At 38.2% G+C, this 18,020-nt stretch overlaps 2 protein-coding genes across 2 annotated transcripts in view; one reads left to right on the plus strand and one right to left on the minus strand.

The window, feature by feature from the left end:
• Positions 1–2,311: 2,311 nt before the first annotated feature.
• Positions 2,312–13,597, minus strand: LOC138966452 (calcium and integrin-binding protein 1-like). Its single transcript, XM_070338700.1, has 7 exons — positions 13,474–13,597; positions 11,317–11,351; positions 9,444–9,543; positions 8,360–8,504; positions 6,541–6,653; positions 4,855–4,943; positions 2,312–4,249 (listed from the first exon to the last, which is right to left on the minus strand). Exons 1-7 carry the CDS (start codon positions 13,522–13,524, stop codon positions 4,228–4,230), a joined length of 555 nt encoding a protein of 184 aa, XP_070194801.1. The 5' UTR covers positions 13,525–13,597; the 3' UTR covers positions 2,312–4,227.
• Positions 13,598–14,761: 1,164 nt separating this feature from the next.
• Positions 14,762–18,020, plus strand: part of LOC138966463 (structural maintenance of chromosomes protein 2-like) — a 50,212-nt gene continuing 46,953 nt past the window's right edge. Inside the window, exons 1-4 of the mRNA XM_070338717.1 lie at positions 14,762–15,019; positions 16,659–16,808; positions 17,224–17,385; positions 17,651–17,761. Coding sequence (XP_070194818.1) covers positions 14,852–15,019; positions 16,659–16,808; positions 17,224–17,385; positions 17,651–17,761 — 591 coding nt within the window. The 5' untranslated portion in view covers positions 14,762–14,851. The remainder of the gene's footprint in view (positions 15,020–16,658; positions 16,809–17,223; positions 17,386–17,650; positions 17,762–18,020) is intronic.

Raw genomic sequence — 18,020 nt, forward strand, 5'->3', positions numbered from 1 at the left:
CCAGGCGGCAGCGACCGGGATTCGAACACACCAGCAACTAGCAACAAAATACTGAGAATGTATGTCAAGGCTTGCTCCACCCTTTCCGATTCATTCGCTTTTATTTGTGTGTGTGATTTAGCTGTGTTTTTGTGTTACTTTAAATGGCTTATGGGCCTAAAGCCGACTAAAACCTTGATTATATCACAGTAAATCCGGAGAAGCTGGAAAATACAACGCATAGACATGGATTGTGCACCACAGGCAGAAGAGGAAAACAAAACGGTAGTGGGCGTCACCCAAACTCGCATTCAATGATCCAGCTCAGAAAGTCTTTTGATAAGTGCAATCAATGTCTCTTATTCAAATGAACTTTTTCAAAACAATTTTGTCCTGGGTAGCTGCAGCTGATATGCAATAAATCTAAAACTACACGAAGCAGTTTCTTTAAATTACACAGGACCCGGACAAATACTCTCTTCTCTATGCGTGTCATATGTGGAAAGAAACAGAACCCGAGAATAGACGTAACAGTTTCCATTATCACTTTTTGAACGTTGGTAACGTCACTGAGACAAATGCAACATCATTGAAATTGTGCATGCTTAGCAAGGGGTTGTATCCCCATACGTGTCGTAAGTTTCAAAAGCATTCTTCCTCGGGATCTAAAGTTGTGCCCGTTTCAAAAGAGACACAAAATACTATGATTGGTGGTTTTCGCGCAATCTTTTTCAAAGGACACTTTTTAATGATTTCGTCCCCAGAGTTCCGAGTGGGTGTAGACAACCGTCACAGACTATGGACAGCTAGCTCAGTAGCTGTTGCACAAAAAATATGCATGGTTTTGTTTTGAAAAAGTCTTTGCTGTAAAACAAAAAGCGAAAAAAGGAAAAGCGTTGCAAAGACAGAAGAATGTAGACATGACGTCATATTCCAATAAATATATCATCAGCGGGACGACTGGGATTTACCTATCGAGTCTTGAGATGAAAAATATTAATATACACATATGTTTCCGACCGTTATGCAGCTGTTTATCATGTACATAACATCATAATCTTTGCACTACATGCATTTATACATGAGCATACACATACACGCACCCACAGAACCTCTGTCTCTTTTTCAAGAATAGAATCTTATCTTGTTAAATTAGTTTGTGCCAAGTCTTCTTTCCTCATGTTATGAATTTAAACAACTCTTCACTCTCTGACACTTACAAATGCTCGCACACATACATACAGACATATTGATAACATGTATGTAATGCCCAATCATTTTTGACTCACATGCGAAGCAAAAGTGAGTCTATGTACTCACCCGAGTCGTCCGTCCGTCCGTCCGTCCCGGCGTCCGTCCGTCCGGAAAACTTTAACGTTGGATATTTCTTGGACACTATTAAGTCTATCAACACCTGATGTGGCCTGATGGTGTATGGTTACAAGATCTCAAAAAACATGTGCGGTAACTTGACCTCACTTCAAGTTCAAGGTCACAGGGGCCGTAATTGTTGTCTTAAAAACGACAATTTTTCACATTTTCGCATTTTTTTCTGAAGTTATCGAGAATGGCAACCTTAGCTATGTATGCTATACAGGGCAATGTAAGCCCTATCTTTGGACACCCGTTTGGTTGACCTTGCTTCAAGGTCAAGGTCGCAAGGGTCCTTTAAAGTTGGATTGTATACATATTTTGAAGTGACCTTGACCCTGAACTATGGAAGATAACTGTTTCAAACTTAAAAATTATGTGGGGCACATGTTATGCTTTCATCACGAGACACATTTGGTCACATATGATCAAGGTCAAGGTCACTTTGACCCTTATGAAATGTGACCAAAATAAGGTAGTGAACCACTAAAAATGACCATATCTCATGGTACAAAGAGCCAATAAGCACCATTGTACTTCCTATGTCTTGAATTAACAGCTTTGTGTTGCATGACCTTGGGTCAAGGTCACATGTATTTTGGTAGGAAAAATGTGTAAAGCAGTTCTTAGTGTATGATGTCATTGCTAGGTTTAGTTATTTGACCTTGACCCTGAAGGTCAAGGTCATGTCAAGGTCAAGCATGTGAGTTCGTATGGGCTTTGCCCTTCTTGTTACAAATAAAATTTGACAATTTAGACACTCTTCTTGGGTTCTGTCTTTTAAAGTGTGTGAGTGTGTGTGTGTGTGTGTGTGTGTGTGTGTGTGTGTCTTTCAGTCCAAAGATCAACTAGGAGGTTGTTGCACAAGGTCATTCATTTTCAACAACCACTCCTCTCTGCCTATCCACCCACAAACCAACCATACCAATTAGCAACCCAACCAATAAAACACAAGCCAAAATGAATTACAAAGTTATTAATCAATATAAGAAATACAACAGCTTCTTTCCTCAGAAAATGTTTCTGTTTGAACATGATCATCTTTTTCCAACAGGAATACACATCTTCAATACCAACAGAATAGAAGTCATAAGATTTTCATTTAACAGTGACTTTTTGTTTTACTCATTAAATTACCACGGTTTGATTTTTTTGGTAAATTGCACATGTATAGTTCTCACGAGAAAAAAAGTTTCAATCTCAGTTTCCTCTTTAATCTCATTAAAACAACAAATTCTTTGTTAACCACATATGCATATCACACAATGTTTGTCTTTCACACATGATAACTGTGCTGTGAAATTGACTTTGAATTCCTTTCAAAAGAAAAACAATTGTTGCATAAATGCACACAGCACAACACTCTAACACTAAAAAGTTTTCTTCATGATACCTTACATATGTACTGCCACACACTGTGTCCCTCCAAAAAAATATTACATATAATGACAAAAGCTTATCATATATCAAAAAAGCCAAACTGGCAAACAATTTCACTTCCGAATCTGATTGCATGCTGCTCTGTAAAGTATTGCCCCAATGATCCATTGCATACGCCACATAATACAATCACAGGATTAGATTAAAAAAAGCCATTTAATAAACAGAAACAAGTGTGTTTGTGCGTCTGTCTGTGTGTGTGTGTGTGTGTGTTTGTGTGTTTTCTTTTGATTCACCAGTAATGAATATCACAACGAATAATTTTCACATTATTGAATCGAAATAAGGAAAACAGGCATAATTTTCAAGTTATGAGAAAAATCAATTAAGTAAAAACAAAGTTTCTCAACGTAAGTTGCATCTTCAATGAAAAACAATTCAACCATAACAAATTCAAATTTCTTTCAATCAGAAACAAATCTCAGAAAAACTGTGAAAGAACTAAGTAACTTAATCAGCAGTAACAAATCCCAGGAAATTTTCATACAGACTGTATAACTGTTTTCTATCAACTACAACTTAAGCCAGATATCCGCAAATGGCCTAATGTTATATTTTTGCATAAGTTTAATATTTTTGAGAGAGTAAATCTCCGAGTCAAAAATTCAGGCAGATCGGTACAATTTCTCGTTAAGTATACATTTGTGACAAAGTAAATCTCTTGAAAAATAGAGGCACTATAAAAGACTGCTGTAGTAGTTCAGCAATCTGAATATGATAATTCAAAATGCACAAAAATCAACAAAACTCAGCAGCAAACAAAAAAACCCATTACTCAGCAAATCCCCATGGATAAAAATGTCTTCTGATAAGTCAACTATAGAATCCATTTCACAGCAGTATGCTTTATGGCAATCTTATCATGCATCTTTCAACAGTGCAGTTTAAAATACTGATTTTTTTAATGCTGAAGAGAGAGACATTGCCACCAAGTTTTCGCTCCCGAAAAACAGATAGACTGCTATTTATTTTAATGTTCTCATCCAAAGCCAGATACACTGCTAACGTTCCAAAAGTCAGAATAAAAAAAACAAGAACAAAACAAAACATTGAATTTTGTTTTGTCAATAACTAAACGTTCCAATAACATAACATTTTTGCTTTTTTATTTTAATTTTCGTCAAGAAAATTTTAGCCATATTATAGCGAAGTACAATGTAAACTATCTGCTAATGCTGAGGATAGATAAAGAAGACAAAACACTCTTTATGAAAAATAAAACTGTGAATGTTAAGAATCCACTGGTGCAGCTCAGCTGAGGATATATAAAGAAGACAAAACACTCTTTATAAAAAATAAATTGTGAATGTTAAGAATCCACTGGTCCAGCTCAGCTGAGAATATATAAAGAAGACAAAACACTCTTTATCAAAAATTTAAATTGTGAATGTTAAGAATCCACTGGTCCAGCTCAGGTGCAGGCTGTAGATTACCTCTTCACAGACGAATCCGGAAAGAACTGCAGAAGGAAAGAAGCAAAATAATAGATCACACTCGCAGAGCATCATGCATACTAAACAACAAGAATAACCTACAGTTCAAATATTAAGTCCAGGGTACCTTTAACATTTCAAGACCACTTACATGTAGTTACATTTTTGCTCGTTTGTTTTAGAATGAATCTGTAAAGCGCCTGGAGCCGTTTGCTGGGACACGCGCTATAGGAAAAACTATTTATTATTATCATTATTTAAAGACCAGTGGCTCAACGTTTTTGCGAATGTTTTATTTTGTATATAATCAATAATTCCATAAACGTAACCTTTCTTGTTTTTTGATTCTTGATTTTGGACACTGGCATTCAATCTGTTTCTTTCTTTTTTTTCTCCAGTTGGCAGCCAAGCCATCATAGCGGGAGTGATCTTGAGCTCCAATGTGCATATTTTTCACAGAAAAAGGCTGTCATTATACAGTGTAATCTCCTCCATATGGTGCATTTTTTTCAGAGCTCATTGTTCACTGTGGCGCTATCAGCATGCTTCAACTTCAAGGGATACAACTCTTCCACAGCGCGTGAAAACCCTGACTGAGTTAACTTGGGGAAACATCAATTCTTATGCACACCTGACAAAATCCGGTGCCTTGGAGATGACGTGCTCGAACTCAGCAAAGGAAAGTGAGTCATCATCATCCAGATCAGCCTCTTCCAGGATCTGAAGACGGTTAATGACAAACAACACTGATTAAACACACGGCCATATTTCTTTATGACCCTGTCTTCCTAAGAGAAATCTCTGACATCAAAAAGCGAAACAAGGTTTGAGAAAACGTCAAAATGCCAATGATGGTGTCATTTCTTCTGCATATCTCCCAGAAACTGACAAAGAATTCCGAGTATAAAGTTTGTGTCGGTGACTTAATCCTAGCGGCAGTAGAAAATCACTTGTTTGGTCACTGCCAGTCTGTGCATGTACTGGTATTGTATATATCAGCAATGAAACATGATCTTCTTAGTACATCTGTCAGCAGAAACACACACACACACGCACACACACACATCTTGCAGTCTTAGTCTTCACACATACTTTCACAAACACAAGCACAGACTAAAAAAAAAAACCCACCAAAATAAACTTTTGTAATCAAAGGAATATAGGTACAGACAGAGAAAAGACGGAGGCACACACACATGTACAGTCATAAACACATATATAACTTTTTTTCATGTTTTTATACGGTGTCAAACGCCTGCACGCGTCTCTGGTGGTGAATATGATTGCTTACACGAGAAGAAGTACACAGTGGAACCCCCCTTTTAAGACCTCCACAAATCTGAGAAAATTGGGTCTTAAAAAGGAAGGACCGACGCGAGTCTTGAATGGAGGTAAATTTTTACATGGGTCACGAACAGAAATTATGAAAAAACAAGGTCTTAAAAGTGAGGGAGTCTGAAATCAGGGGTCTTAAAAGTAAGGGAGTCTGAAATCAGGGGTCTTAAAACTGAGGGAGTCTAAAATCAGGGGGTCTTAAAAGTAAGGGAGTCTGAAATCATGTCTTAAAAGTAAGGGAGTCTGAAATCAGGGGTCTTAAAAGTGAGGGAGTCTGAAATCAGGGTCTTAAAAGTGAGGGAGTCTGAAATCAGGGTCTTAAAAGTGAAGGAGTCTGAAATCAGGGGTCTGAAATAAGGGGTCTGAAATCAGGGTCTTAAAAGTGAGGGAGTCTGAAATCAGGGTCTTAAAAGTGAGGGAGTCTGAAATCAGAGTCTTAAAAGTGAGGGAGTCTGAAATCATGGGTCTTACAAGTGAGGGAGTCTGAAATCAGGGGGTCTTAAAAGTGAGGGAGTCTGAAATCAGGGGGTCTTAAAAGTGAGGGAGTCTGAAATCAGGGGTCTTAAAAGTGAGGGAGTCTGAAATCAGGGGGTCTTAAAAGTGAGGGAGTCTGAAATCATAGGTCTGAAATCAGGGTCTTAAAAGTGAGGGAGTCTGAAATCAGGGGGTCTTAAAAGTGAAGGAGTCTGAAATCAGGGGGTCTTAAAAGTGAGGGAGTCTGAAATCAGGGGTCATAAAAGTGAGGGAGTCTGAAATCAGGGGGTCTTAAAAGTGAATGAGTCTGAAATCAGGGGTCTGAAATCAGGGTCTTAGAAGTGAGGGAGTCTGAAATCAGGGGGTCTTAAAGGTGAGGGAGTCTGAAATCACGGGGGTCTTAAAAGTGAGGGAGTCTGAAATCAGGGGGTCTTAAAAGTGAGGGAGTCTGAAATCAGGGGGTCTTAAAAGAAGGGTTCCACTGTATTTAAGAGAATAATCATCTTACATTGTCAATCAGCTGTTGCATTTGTTCTTCATTCAGAGCGTTGTCCTCCCCAGTCAGTCTGCTGATCAACTCTTTCAAGTCAGCGCTGGAGAGCATGTCATCACCATCAAAGTCTGCACACACAAATGTTATTTTATATCTCATCACTCAAAATTACAGGGATGTTACTTTGTGTCGGCAGTAGAAAGACACCTCAATTTAGTTTTTCCTACCGAAAATCAACTAGGAGGTTGTGGCACAAGGTTCATTTTTAACCTCGCCAAAAACTTTCGTGGTCAATTGGGCAGAGATGCAAAACGTTTTCATTGTGGGGAAAAAGGTGACAAAAAAGGCTGCCTTAAACTTTTGAAAATGCTGGACGCTTTTGCAGGATATAGTCAAATCCCTGTCACTATCAAACCATGTTGTGCAGAAAGATGTCATTACTTACATCATCACTATACATGTCATCATCCATATCAAATGCAGGGGTCTCAAAAAACCCTTCTACACCACTAAATGAACCATCACGGTTTCCTGTTCTGCAAGTGCAAGCTAAAATATGTATGTATAACCTTTCAATTTCTATTTTCATCCCCACAATCCAATGTACAAAACAAACACATGCATATATATGCACACACACTATTGACTACCCCCCGCCCTCCAACACACAATCATGCCCACACACACCACACAAAATCTTTCAGGTGCAAACATTGACTAGCTTCATCCTATATCCTTGTTCTTTGCAAAAATTTGCATAAATATTGCTTTTTTCAATCAATACAAATCACTCAACTAGAGCGCTATCCCTGCTACAGTGTTTTTTTCAATCAATACATATCACTCAACTTGAGCGCTATATCACTCAACTTGAGCGCTATCCCTGCTACAGTGTTTTTTTCAATCAATACAAATCACTCAACTTGAGAGCTATCCCTGCTACAGTGTTTTTTTCAATCAATACATATCACTGAACTTGAGCGCTATCCCTGCTACAGTGTTTTTTTCAATCAATACAAATCACTCAACTTGAGAGCTATCCCTGCTACAGTGGTTTTTTTAATCAATACATATCACTCAACTTGAGCGCTATCCCTGCTACAGTGTTTTTTTTAATCAATACATATCACTCAACTTGAGCGCTATCCCTGCTACAGTTGAGCCCCACTGGTAAGACCCCCGACCCTGAATTTAAGACTTCCACCCTTTTCTCAATCAAAAAACAAGAAAGGTAGGTTGTTGGAACGTTTGTTATTGACAAAACAATACATTCACAGATATTTCGACTCAACTATATATTTCATTATATTATATATTACATGAATATTATTCTATATAATCAAACAGATGTTTCATTCGCTCAGCTTCCTGGCGAGTGGGCGAAAACTGATTCTATCAAGATAAGTTTTGTGTGAATATTTGTTTGTCTGTTCACTTAAAAGACCGTTGGGTCGAAATATCTGTGAATGTATTGTTTTGTCCATAACAAACGTTCCAACAACCTACCTTTCTTGTCTTTTAATTCTGAATTTTGGAACGTTGGCAGTCTCTTTGTTTTTGGATTCATCCTTTTCTCAGACTTTTTTCTCATAAACTCTGTCAGTTTACCCCTATTTTAAGACTCCCTCCTTCGATCTGGCAGCGAAACGAAATTTGGATGTGGATGAAGCAGTTGAGCCTGGACGGGGCGGTGTGAGAGCACACCAGCACAAGGAACAGGTGTTAAGACAGAAAAAAAGAAAAAAAGAAAAAAGAAAAAGAAGACTCCCTCCTTTTTATGACCTGATTTTCTCCGATTTATATTGTCAGACCAAATCCAATAACCTTGGCTCACCATAGATCCTGAAAGCATATTCCACTTTGACTGCTTTGGGGGCGTCGTCACTGAAGACGGACATCATGTCCAGGAAGTCTTCGAACGTCATCCCGTCCCCAGAAGAGGAAAAGACTTTCATGATTTGATCCTTAAAAGGATTCACCTGTAACACAATTGCAGGGAGGCAGTAAGCAATAAGCTCTAAGAAGGGGGTACATTTGATTACAAAAAAAGAAAAACGAAAAACAAGAAAATAGAGTGAAGGCTTTTCCTTGTCTGCAAACTTCATTTAAAGGATGTTCTCTCTTCTCAAATTCGAATTCTGATCCACCACCTATTAACAAAGAAATGTGTGTCCCTCATTAAAACTAGAATAATTCAACATTAATACTAATAGGGTAAACTACATTTTTTATATCCATGTACATTCGTATGCAGCTTTGTTAAATCAATATATGCATAAATAAGCATGGTTTGGTTTGTAAATTGTATACATGCATTCAAAAAAAATAGCTGTTCAGAAATGTTCACCATGAAATAAGGAAGTAAAAAAAGAATATGTTAAACAAAAAGAAGAAACAAAGGTCCATATTATGTTACAGAAAAGATAAAAAGGAAGAAGAAATGTTTAGCATAATCACCAGTAAATGTCTCTACATGTATTAGATTTAGACTCTATAAGTCTTTATCAGCCTGTAATTGTTTAAAGATTTAAATAATCATCAGCAGCACAAACTGTAGCAGTAAAGAAAGGAAGAAAGAAAGAACAGGCCTGAAAGTGGCGAGTATTTTACTCGCAATGGTGAGTATTTTACTCGCCATGGCGAGGAGAACCATGTAACTGGCAAGTAGAAATGTTCATCTACTCGCCAAATGTGAGTAAAGTTGCTGAAACAAATTATTGGTTTGGCTAGTAAAGTTTGCTCTCTGGCTAGTACATTTTCAGAATCACTAGCCAAAGGTGAGTACACCATTTGTTGGACTTTCAGGGCTGAAGAAGGAAGAAAGAAAAAATAAAAGAAAGAAAGAAAAAGAGAAGGAAGGAACAAACAAACGAAAGGATGGAAACAAAGAATGACAATTTTGCATGGGTTTTACAAACCTTAAGTTCCGGTAGTTCTTTGACCTTGGTGAACGGCAGCTTGGCATTTTTGTCGCTTCCGACTGCCCCTGAGTCCAGAGTTGCAAAGCGTTTGTGCACACTGTACGGAATGGAATCTTCATCAGTTTACAAGAAATGACAACATTAACACCATTAACTGCTTGTGCCCAGTTGGTACACCCACCAGTCAAGTAAAGTTTAGATATCATTCATTGAAAAAAGAAGGTTAAAAATAATAAGTGACAGTGTCAGTGACACCAACTTAAACTAGGTTTGGCCAGGAAACAGATTTTTTTATGGTACATTATATTTTATTTCCTTTTATTTACTTTACTATCCCATTGCTGGGAAATTCAGATCACTTCCTCACAGTGGAAAGCTAGCAATAGCTGAGTGGGTCTTGGGACACACTAAATTTCCATTATCATGTGTACCATCAGAACTTTTCAGACTGCTAGGCAAAGCCAGTTTTGTGTGGGAATGACAGCGGAGAGGAGTCTGAAGCTGATGCAGATCTAGCACTGTAGCAGTGGCCAGAGGGGTTTATACTTTATGTCTAATGAGCACTGGTCGCTGGCATACACTTTGCTGTTTTTCAAAGACAAGTAACTGTTCTGTTGGACCTGTACCGACGCGAATGTACAGGGTACATCTAACTGATATCACCAAAATGCTTTTATGTATGGCTCAGAAAACTTCCAAAAGTCAACACAAGAACTTACATAAACATGAGTGCTCCAGGGATCATCTGTTGATGAGGAATGTTCCCTCCGAAAGCAAAAATATCAATTTGATCTTGGGACCTTCTAAAGTCTGCTGAGGGGGTCCAAGGACCCTCCACACATTTAAACTGAGGGTCCCGGGACCCTCTAGAAGAGATGCCTGTGGGGATCGAGCCCTAATATGTTATTGGAAGAAGTTTGACTGCCCACTACACTTGCTAGATGTCAACATCTTTATCAGTACTATTCATGGAATCACTTTACTTACTGTGTAATACAGCTGTTGGCTGATTAGATTTTCACTGACTCATCTGATCAGAGATTAATCAAATAGTAAAGACATAACACTCACTCTGCTGAAGCATTCAGACATTTAAAACAAGAGGCGAAGCCATCAAGGCTCACGTAAGAAATCGACAAACAGTAACACAAACTCAATCACTCCGTCACACACACACACACACACACACACACACACACACACACACACACACACACACACACACACACACACACACACACACACACACACACACACACACACACACACACACAGAAAGAGCATAGGTGAAACTGTGCAAGAAAGCGAGACACTAGATCTAGATCTGTCTGTCTGCATGTAGCCTACTTACAAGGACACGACTGCCAACTAGTCTCGGCGCGCTCAAAATAATAATGACCGAGACTGTCAGTACTTCCTTCGCGTGACGTCTAACCCTCTTACGTCATAATGTGACGTCAATGTAATGTGACGTCTTCAAATGTTAGAGTTTCTACCACAGACATACACACGCACAGACGCACGCACGCACGCACGCACAGACAGACAAAGTTACGATCGCATAGGCTACACTTACGTGAGCCAAAAATACTAAAAGGGGAAACACAAACAGAATTGAAAGGGGGAGGGAGAAAACCGTGTGTGTGTGTGTGTGTGCATGTGTGTGTGTGCGTGTGTGTGTGTGTGTGTGTGTGTGTGTGTGTGTGTGTGTGTGTGTGTGTGTGTGTGTGTGTGTGTGTGTGTGTGTGTGTGTGTGTGTACAACAGGCCAAAAGAACGAGAGAGCACACGACAGGGTTCATCACTGTTGCAGTAACTTGCAATGCATCAATATCAATTATCTTAAAAGATAAAAGAAAACATGTACTTACTGCAAAATTTCCTTTTTAGTCAAGTATGTCAAGGTCTGTAAAACAAAAAATAAATTGTAAGAAATGTATACATTTCTAAAGTCAGAACCTTCACTTTTTCAACTGGTTCATTACTGACTTCAATTGTCTTACTGAATGAAAATACAGTCAATATTCCTGCAGTTATTAAAGACGCTGACTTCTGTTTAAAAAAACAATAACCAAAAACATTATTGTCCATGTATATTGTATTCAAAGTTTTGTTTTCCAAATTCAGGCAACTTTATGAGTAAAACAAGTTAACAGGTTAAAGAAAACAACAGAGCAGCAGTAACAGCAGCAGCAGCAGCACCACCACCAGTTCCAACAACAACAAGAACAACAAGAACAAGAACAAGAACAACAACAACAACAACAACAACAACAACAACAACAACAACAACAACAACAACAACAACACATGCTGAGTAGAATGATTACAACATGGTCTTTTACTGTAACCTTTTGCAATATGAAACTAATACAAAGACACACACCATACATAAATGTACTGTATTAGCAGGGACGGATGACATCATTTTTAAGGGGGGGTTTCCAAATTTCCTTTAGGGACAGATCGACGACGCAGGCGTTTTGCTGACATTTTTATAAAAACAAGGAAAATGAAGCAATCTGGTGCAATCTGAGCCATCATTATATTTAGTCAAGTTTTGACTAAATATTTTAACATCGAGGGGGAATCGAAATGAGGGTCGTGGTGTATGTGCGTGTGTGTGTGTGTGTGTGTGTGTCTGTGTGTGTGTGTGTGTGTGTGTAGAGCGATTCAGACTAAACTACTGGACCGATCTTTATGAAATTTGACATGAGAGTTCCTGGGTATGAAATCCCCGAACGTTTTTTTCATTTTTTTGATAAATGTCTTTGATGACGTCATATCCGGCTTTTCGTGAAAGTTGAGGCGCCACTGTCACGCCCTCATTTTTCAACCAAATTGGTTGAAATTTTGGTAAAGTAATCTTCGACGAAGCCCGGACTTCGGTATTGCATTTCAGCTTGGTGGCTTAAAAATTAATTAATGACTTTGGTCATTAAAAATCTGAAAATTGTAAAAAAAAATAAAAATTTATAAAACGATCCAAATTTACGTTTATCTTATTCTCCATCATTTGCTGATTCCAAAAACATATAAATATGTTATATTCGGATTAAAAACAAGCTCTGAAAATTAAATATATAAAAATTATGATCAAAATTTTTTTTTCGAAATCAATTTAAAAACACTTTCATCTTATTCCTTGTCGGTTCCTGATTCCAAAAACATATACATATGATATGTTTGGATTAAAAACACGCTCAGAAAGTTAAAACGAAGAGAGGTACAGAAAAGCGTGCTATCCTTCTCAGCGCAAGTACTACCCCGCTCTTCTTGTCAATTTCACTGCCTTTGCCGTGCGCGGTGGACTGACGATGCTACGGTCTTGCTGCGTTGCATTGCGTTCAGTTTCATTCTGTGAGTTCGACAGCTACTTGACTAAATATTGTATTTTCGCCTTACGCGACTTGTTTTTTTTTTGTTTCAATTAAAAAAAAAATTGTTTTCCTTTTTTTGTTAGGCTTTGGCCTAGTTTGGGGGATCTGCCCCTGATCAGTAACAATCAAAATTCAAATCAACATATTTCTGTTAACACTATCTGAGTGGTATCACATCAGCAGAAAGCTTGAGCCTGGAATGAAGGTCAAAAACCCGTATAGTCAGTATGTAACATTACAGAAAGCCGGGGGAGATTTCACAATGCCCTGAACGTGAGTCTGAATGGAGTGAGGTTTGCTTACGTCACGTCATTCCCTCGGCTGACATGACACTGATCTGTCTTGTGAGACACTCAGACCAGCACAGTGGTTCTCTGCCTTTGGCATCAGTATAGCAAAACAAGGAAATGTATGACATATCCAAGTCAGCAATTAAAGTTTAAACAGAATTTTCTTTGCCTTCCTTTTGCTATCATAAAATTCTCTTCCTGGAGCTGGTGCCACTGCCACTCCCAGGTTCCACACTGGGCAGTGATCAAAGAATGGTTGATGTGAGAGCAAAAGATTATTGACAACAAATCATGTTGTTACTGTTCTACTCAATACAACACTGGGGTATTAAAAACAAAAAATCATTCGATCGCTTACTTGATAGTCATCTAGTTCCTGTTCCGAGAAAGCACTTTGCGAGGCGCCCATTTTGACGCTTTGGCACTCTTTTATCTCTAGGCAGAAGAAGTCGAAAAGATAAACATAGGAAAAACAAACCTGTCTGCAAAGACTACTGGAAGTGAAGATGTTTCCTCAGATGGGACAACAGAATTTGAGTAACGCACTGGCTACACAAATTACTCATATATATGTTACTGAGACCAAATAGAGCATTTTTACCTGCTGATACTGTACACTTTTTCTTAAGGACTTCTGGTCAGATTGTTTTTAGAATCCCCGATTAAATTTTGAAACGCGCAAGTTTAAAGACACTGCAAAGAAAGAACTCCAGAAGAAAAACGTGTATGAATTAGTGCTTGATAGGACAGCGAACAGTACAGATGGGCACTTGAGTATGTGGGCTGACTGAAAGTTTTGTTAGACGAACTTATCTATTTGCTTATTTTGTCCTGTTTGCTTTCATGAATAATTTCCTTTTAGTAGGCCTTTCTTAATGATGTTAGCCTGTCTAGCTTGTCTTCTTATCTCTTTTCTTGTTTGGCTTCAAAAAAAGCACATCGAAAGACTGTCGGAAAAACTTCAAAGGAATACTAAACTAAAACTTTTAAATGCATAGGTTCAAATGTTTATATGTTTATGTATTATGTAAGAAAATATTTGAAAACGATCTCCTCAAAAGGTTTTGTCATTGAATATAAATTGTGATGCCGAATTTTCGCTCCCTATGGGGGCTTTTTCAAGGCGATCAATGGAGGGTGAATTCAAGGTGTGGGTGACTGAATGGAGTGACCGATGTATTACAATGACCTTTTATATATTATTATATATTTATGTATTATGTATAGATCTATTATTCTGTTATTTATATATCTATTGACATAATTCTCTATTTATCTATTCATTCATTCTTTTTAGTTTATTTTTGATGTGGTTACACTGATCTAGTGTTCATTAAGATACTTTCCTTGTTTTATCCTCCTTTATTAAATAGGTTCCTGTGTCTCATTGCTGTTTGCAGAACAGGTCACATGATACTTTATTTGCGGTTTCTTAATAATCTTTAACGATAGGTGATTGTCCTTTTTCTCCTCTTCCTTTTCAACTTTCATCTCAAGTGGTTTTAGTGAGTGTTCCGGGTTCGTCAGAGCAGGGACCTATAATTATTTAGAAGAGAGAGAGAGAGAGTGAGGTAGTTTTAGAAGACAGGGATTACATTTGCTATGTTTACAAGTGCGCATGTCTTACCGGAAGTTGATATCTTTGAGCGCCACATTCAACTTCAAAAGGCAGTTTTACTTTTTACAATAATCCTATTGTTTTATGTCGTAGACGGCGTGTTTTCTTGGTTGAAAACATGCACATCAAGTCCATCGTCATCGATGGATTCAAATCGTATGCTCAACGGACAGAAATCAACGGATTTGATCCTCTTTTCAACGCCATCACTGGATTAAATGGAAGCGGCAAGTCCAACATTCTGGATGCGATTTGCTTTTTACTTGGCATCACAAATCTGACACACGTAAGACTTGCATTCTTCGACTTAGTCTGCTTTGATTTATATGGAAATTTGGTAATCTTGAACTTTAGCGTGTTAAATTCATAATTTTGCTTTATGATACTGAGACTACTTGGTAATCTTGAAGTTGAACTTTAGTGTGTTAAATTCATAGCTCAGAACCCATGGCATTTTTTTAATTTTACTTATTTTTAATACAGGTCTCTGTAATCAAGCCAAAGAACATTTGTCATGAAATTAATTGACGGATTGAGCTCCAAACTTAAGCATAATTAATTAATTTGGTTGTTTGATCGACGAAAATGGTCCGAAAATGGCTACGTTGTCATCATGAGGACATCACTAAGGCAACAGGAGTTGCCTCCCCTGTCGCTGCTTAGGATAATTCCTTCTGTGACGCATGTAATCAGGGATGTCGTTAGGCGACGGACATCAGACATAGACCGATTAAAAGGCCCAAATGTCCGATTCACACTGCCGCAATGGCGGTCAGATGTCCTATCGTTTTCAACTGAGCTCCATTCCATCGGACAGCGCGTTATTTGATAATTGTGCTTTCATTATAGAAATTTTCAAAAAGCGACCGAGCGCTCTCGCGTACAGGTGCACTGAAATTGTGCAGTGCAGACCGTTTTCGGTATGAGCCGTTTGCTTACACACGTCTACAGCACACTAAAGTTAGGAGTACGGGAGACAACTCCAACTGACTAAGGCTCGCGTTTGCTTTCGGTTAGAGATGAAGCGTACAGCACTGAATTATGCAACCGAAAAAAAATAAAACCTGTCAAAGAACAGCAAAAGCTGAACACGTTTGGCGTTTCAACGGCATCGTGTCCTTCATTAGGGCCAAGAACATGAGAAAACACCGCTCGTATTATTCTGGAAAATGACAGTGCCAATGGCAGTGTCGCCGCTGAAACCTCCACAATCACGGACAGTAAAATGTCGTCACTTGTAGATGGTGTTGGCACAGCAGGAAATTCACACAAACGGTCTTTTAATAAGGTTAACTATTCATGGCTGACCCTGTTTAGGCCTAACAAATAAATAGGTGTGGTTACGGTAACCCGACCTACCCTATTTTTAGGGGCCGACCCTATAACTTTTTTTTACATTTGTCAAAAAAATTAAAAAAAGGAAAAAAAAAAGAGTACAGAAAACGCAATGAAAGCGAAAGCGCTCGAGTCGCACACTTATTTCCCTGTCAAGTAAGTTTGATTTGTACACATTAGAGAAAAAAGTTTTTAAAAAAAAGTGATTGCCTACCTTCATACCTTTTTTTTTTTTTTTTGCCGGCCGGATTTTTTACTCGCCTATGGCGATCGGGCGGACGATTTGGCCATCCCTGGGCTAGATATCGAGAAAAAAAGAGCTTTAATCGCCGAACCAGACTCAGTGGATAACCTTTTTTTTTTAGTCACCGACTCGACCGAGTCTGAGTTGAGTGTGTTGTAACTTAGCTGTACAAGACTACAACATTCTGGGTTAGTGTGTAACTTGCAGTAATGTCAGTTACTGAGCCAGCCGACCTGCATATGAAGGCTTCAATCTTTTACTTTCAGTTTTGTTTTTCTTTTGCTTACAACTACAAGTTGTTTTGTTTCAGAATCATTCAATGATTCATTTGTTTGTCTGTTGGCAGGTTCGAGCAACAAACTTGCAAGAGCTGGTATACAAGAATGGACAGGCAGGTGTTACCAAGGCAACAGTCAGCATCACATTTGAGAACCTGGACAAAAAGCAGAGTCCACTGGGTTACGAGTCGTATGATGAGATTGTTGTCTCCAGACAGGTACAGTGACCGCTGATCAATGTGTTAGTACTGTTACTGTTACAAACACGACTCACTGGCAATATATTCAGATTTTAAAGCCCTTTGTCACACTCACACTTTGAGAGTTTCATTGTCATTGAGATTTTAAGTGTAAGTCACAGCACCATTTACCATACATTTTAATTTTTTTGTCTGTTGGGTATCTTGTTACAATTTTTGTTCACTTTAAGTTTAAACTAATTAAAGACTGATCTGTGATAGTGATGGGTCTAACTCTAATATGAATTTATCAGGAACTTAAGTTCCAATTTATCAGAAAACTCTCCCAAAATGGTGCCTCAGATGTTCTATCTATAATCTTTGTTTTTTGTCTTGATGTGTCTCAAAGGTCATATTTTGGTCAAAAATACAAATAATGTTTTATTGTTGGCAGGTGGTCATTGGCGGTCGCAACAAATACCTGATTAACGGAAGCAATGCCAACAACAATCGTGTTCAGGATCTGTTCCGCTCTGTCCAGCTGAATGTCAACAACCCCCACTTTCTCATCATGCAAGGCCGCATCACTAAAGTGCTAAACATGAAGCCACCAGAGGTCTGTCTGTCCTCTTTTTCTCTTTTTACTCAGTGTGCATTAGAAAGGCTTATTTTTCTGTTCTATACATAAGTCCCTTTTGTTTGGTTATGTCATAATATTTTGCAATGTGAGTATGTACTATAAAAAGTTTTAATTCTTGAAAATAAATCTAATGAATTGCATGTCAGTTGTTACTGATAGTGATACTACGTTCCACTAACTTACTAACAAGCTAAAGTGTCAGGCAGAATGGGATTAATTAATGTGATTGTTCTATCAATAGATTCTGTCGATGATTGAAGAGGCTGCAGGCACAAGACTGTATGAAACCAAGCGTGAAGCTGCCCAGAGAACCATTGAGAAGAAAGACGCCAAGCTGGGAGAAATTGATACCGTCAGTATCACTATTTGACCATTTATTTGTAAAATGTCTATTTTATTTCCCTGTGTTTTTTGTGTGTTTTTTGACAGTTCTCTTAAAAAAAATTGGCACTGGTCCTGTTAGAAATAGAGCATCTACTCATGTAGATAGTTTTGCTTGCCAAAATACATGCATCTTTGTCCTTTGAATACAATAATTGAGCTGAACAGCATTGTGTACAGGGTGGGATCTACCGAATTTCACGTTTGTAATCAAACACAAAAGGTTTTAT

Source organism: Littorina saxatilis, linkage group LG5 (assembly GCF_037325665.1).
Source record: "Littorina saxatilis isolate snail1 linkage group LG5, US_GU_Lsax_2.0, whole genome shotgun sequence".
Taxonomy (NCBI): Eukaryota; Metazoa; Mollusca; class Gastropoda; order Littorinimorpha; family Littorinidae; genus Littorina; species Littorina saxatilis.

What these genes read in the sequence shown, in the direction of transcription:
- LOC138966452 (XM_070338700.1), bottom strand. Translation starts at nt 13,524, where the DNA reads ATGGGCGCCTCGCAAAGTGCTTTCTCGGAACAGGAACTAGATGACTAT. An exon ending in ACTAAAAAGGAAATTTTGCA is followed by an intron (nt 9,544 to 11,316) that starts GTAAGTACATGT and finishes CATTCCGTACAG; the next exon opens with TGTGCACAAACGCTTTGCAA. An exon ending in TGCAACAGCTGATTGACAAT is followed by an intron (nt 4,944 to 6,540) that starts GTAAGATGATTA and finishes AACCGTCTTCAG; the next exon opens with ATCCTGGAAGAGGCTGATCT.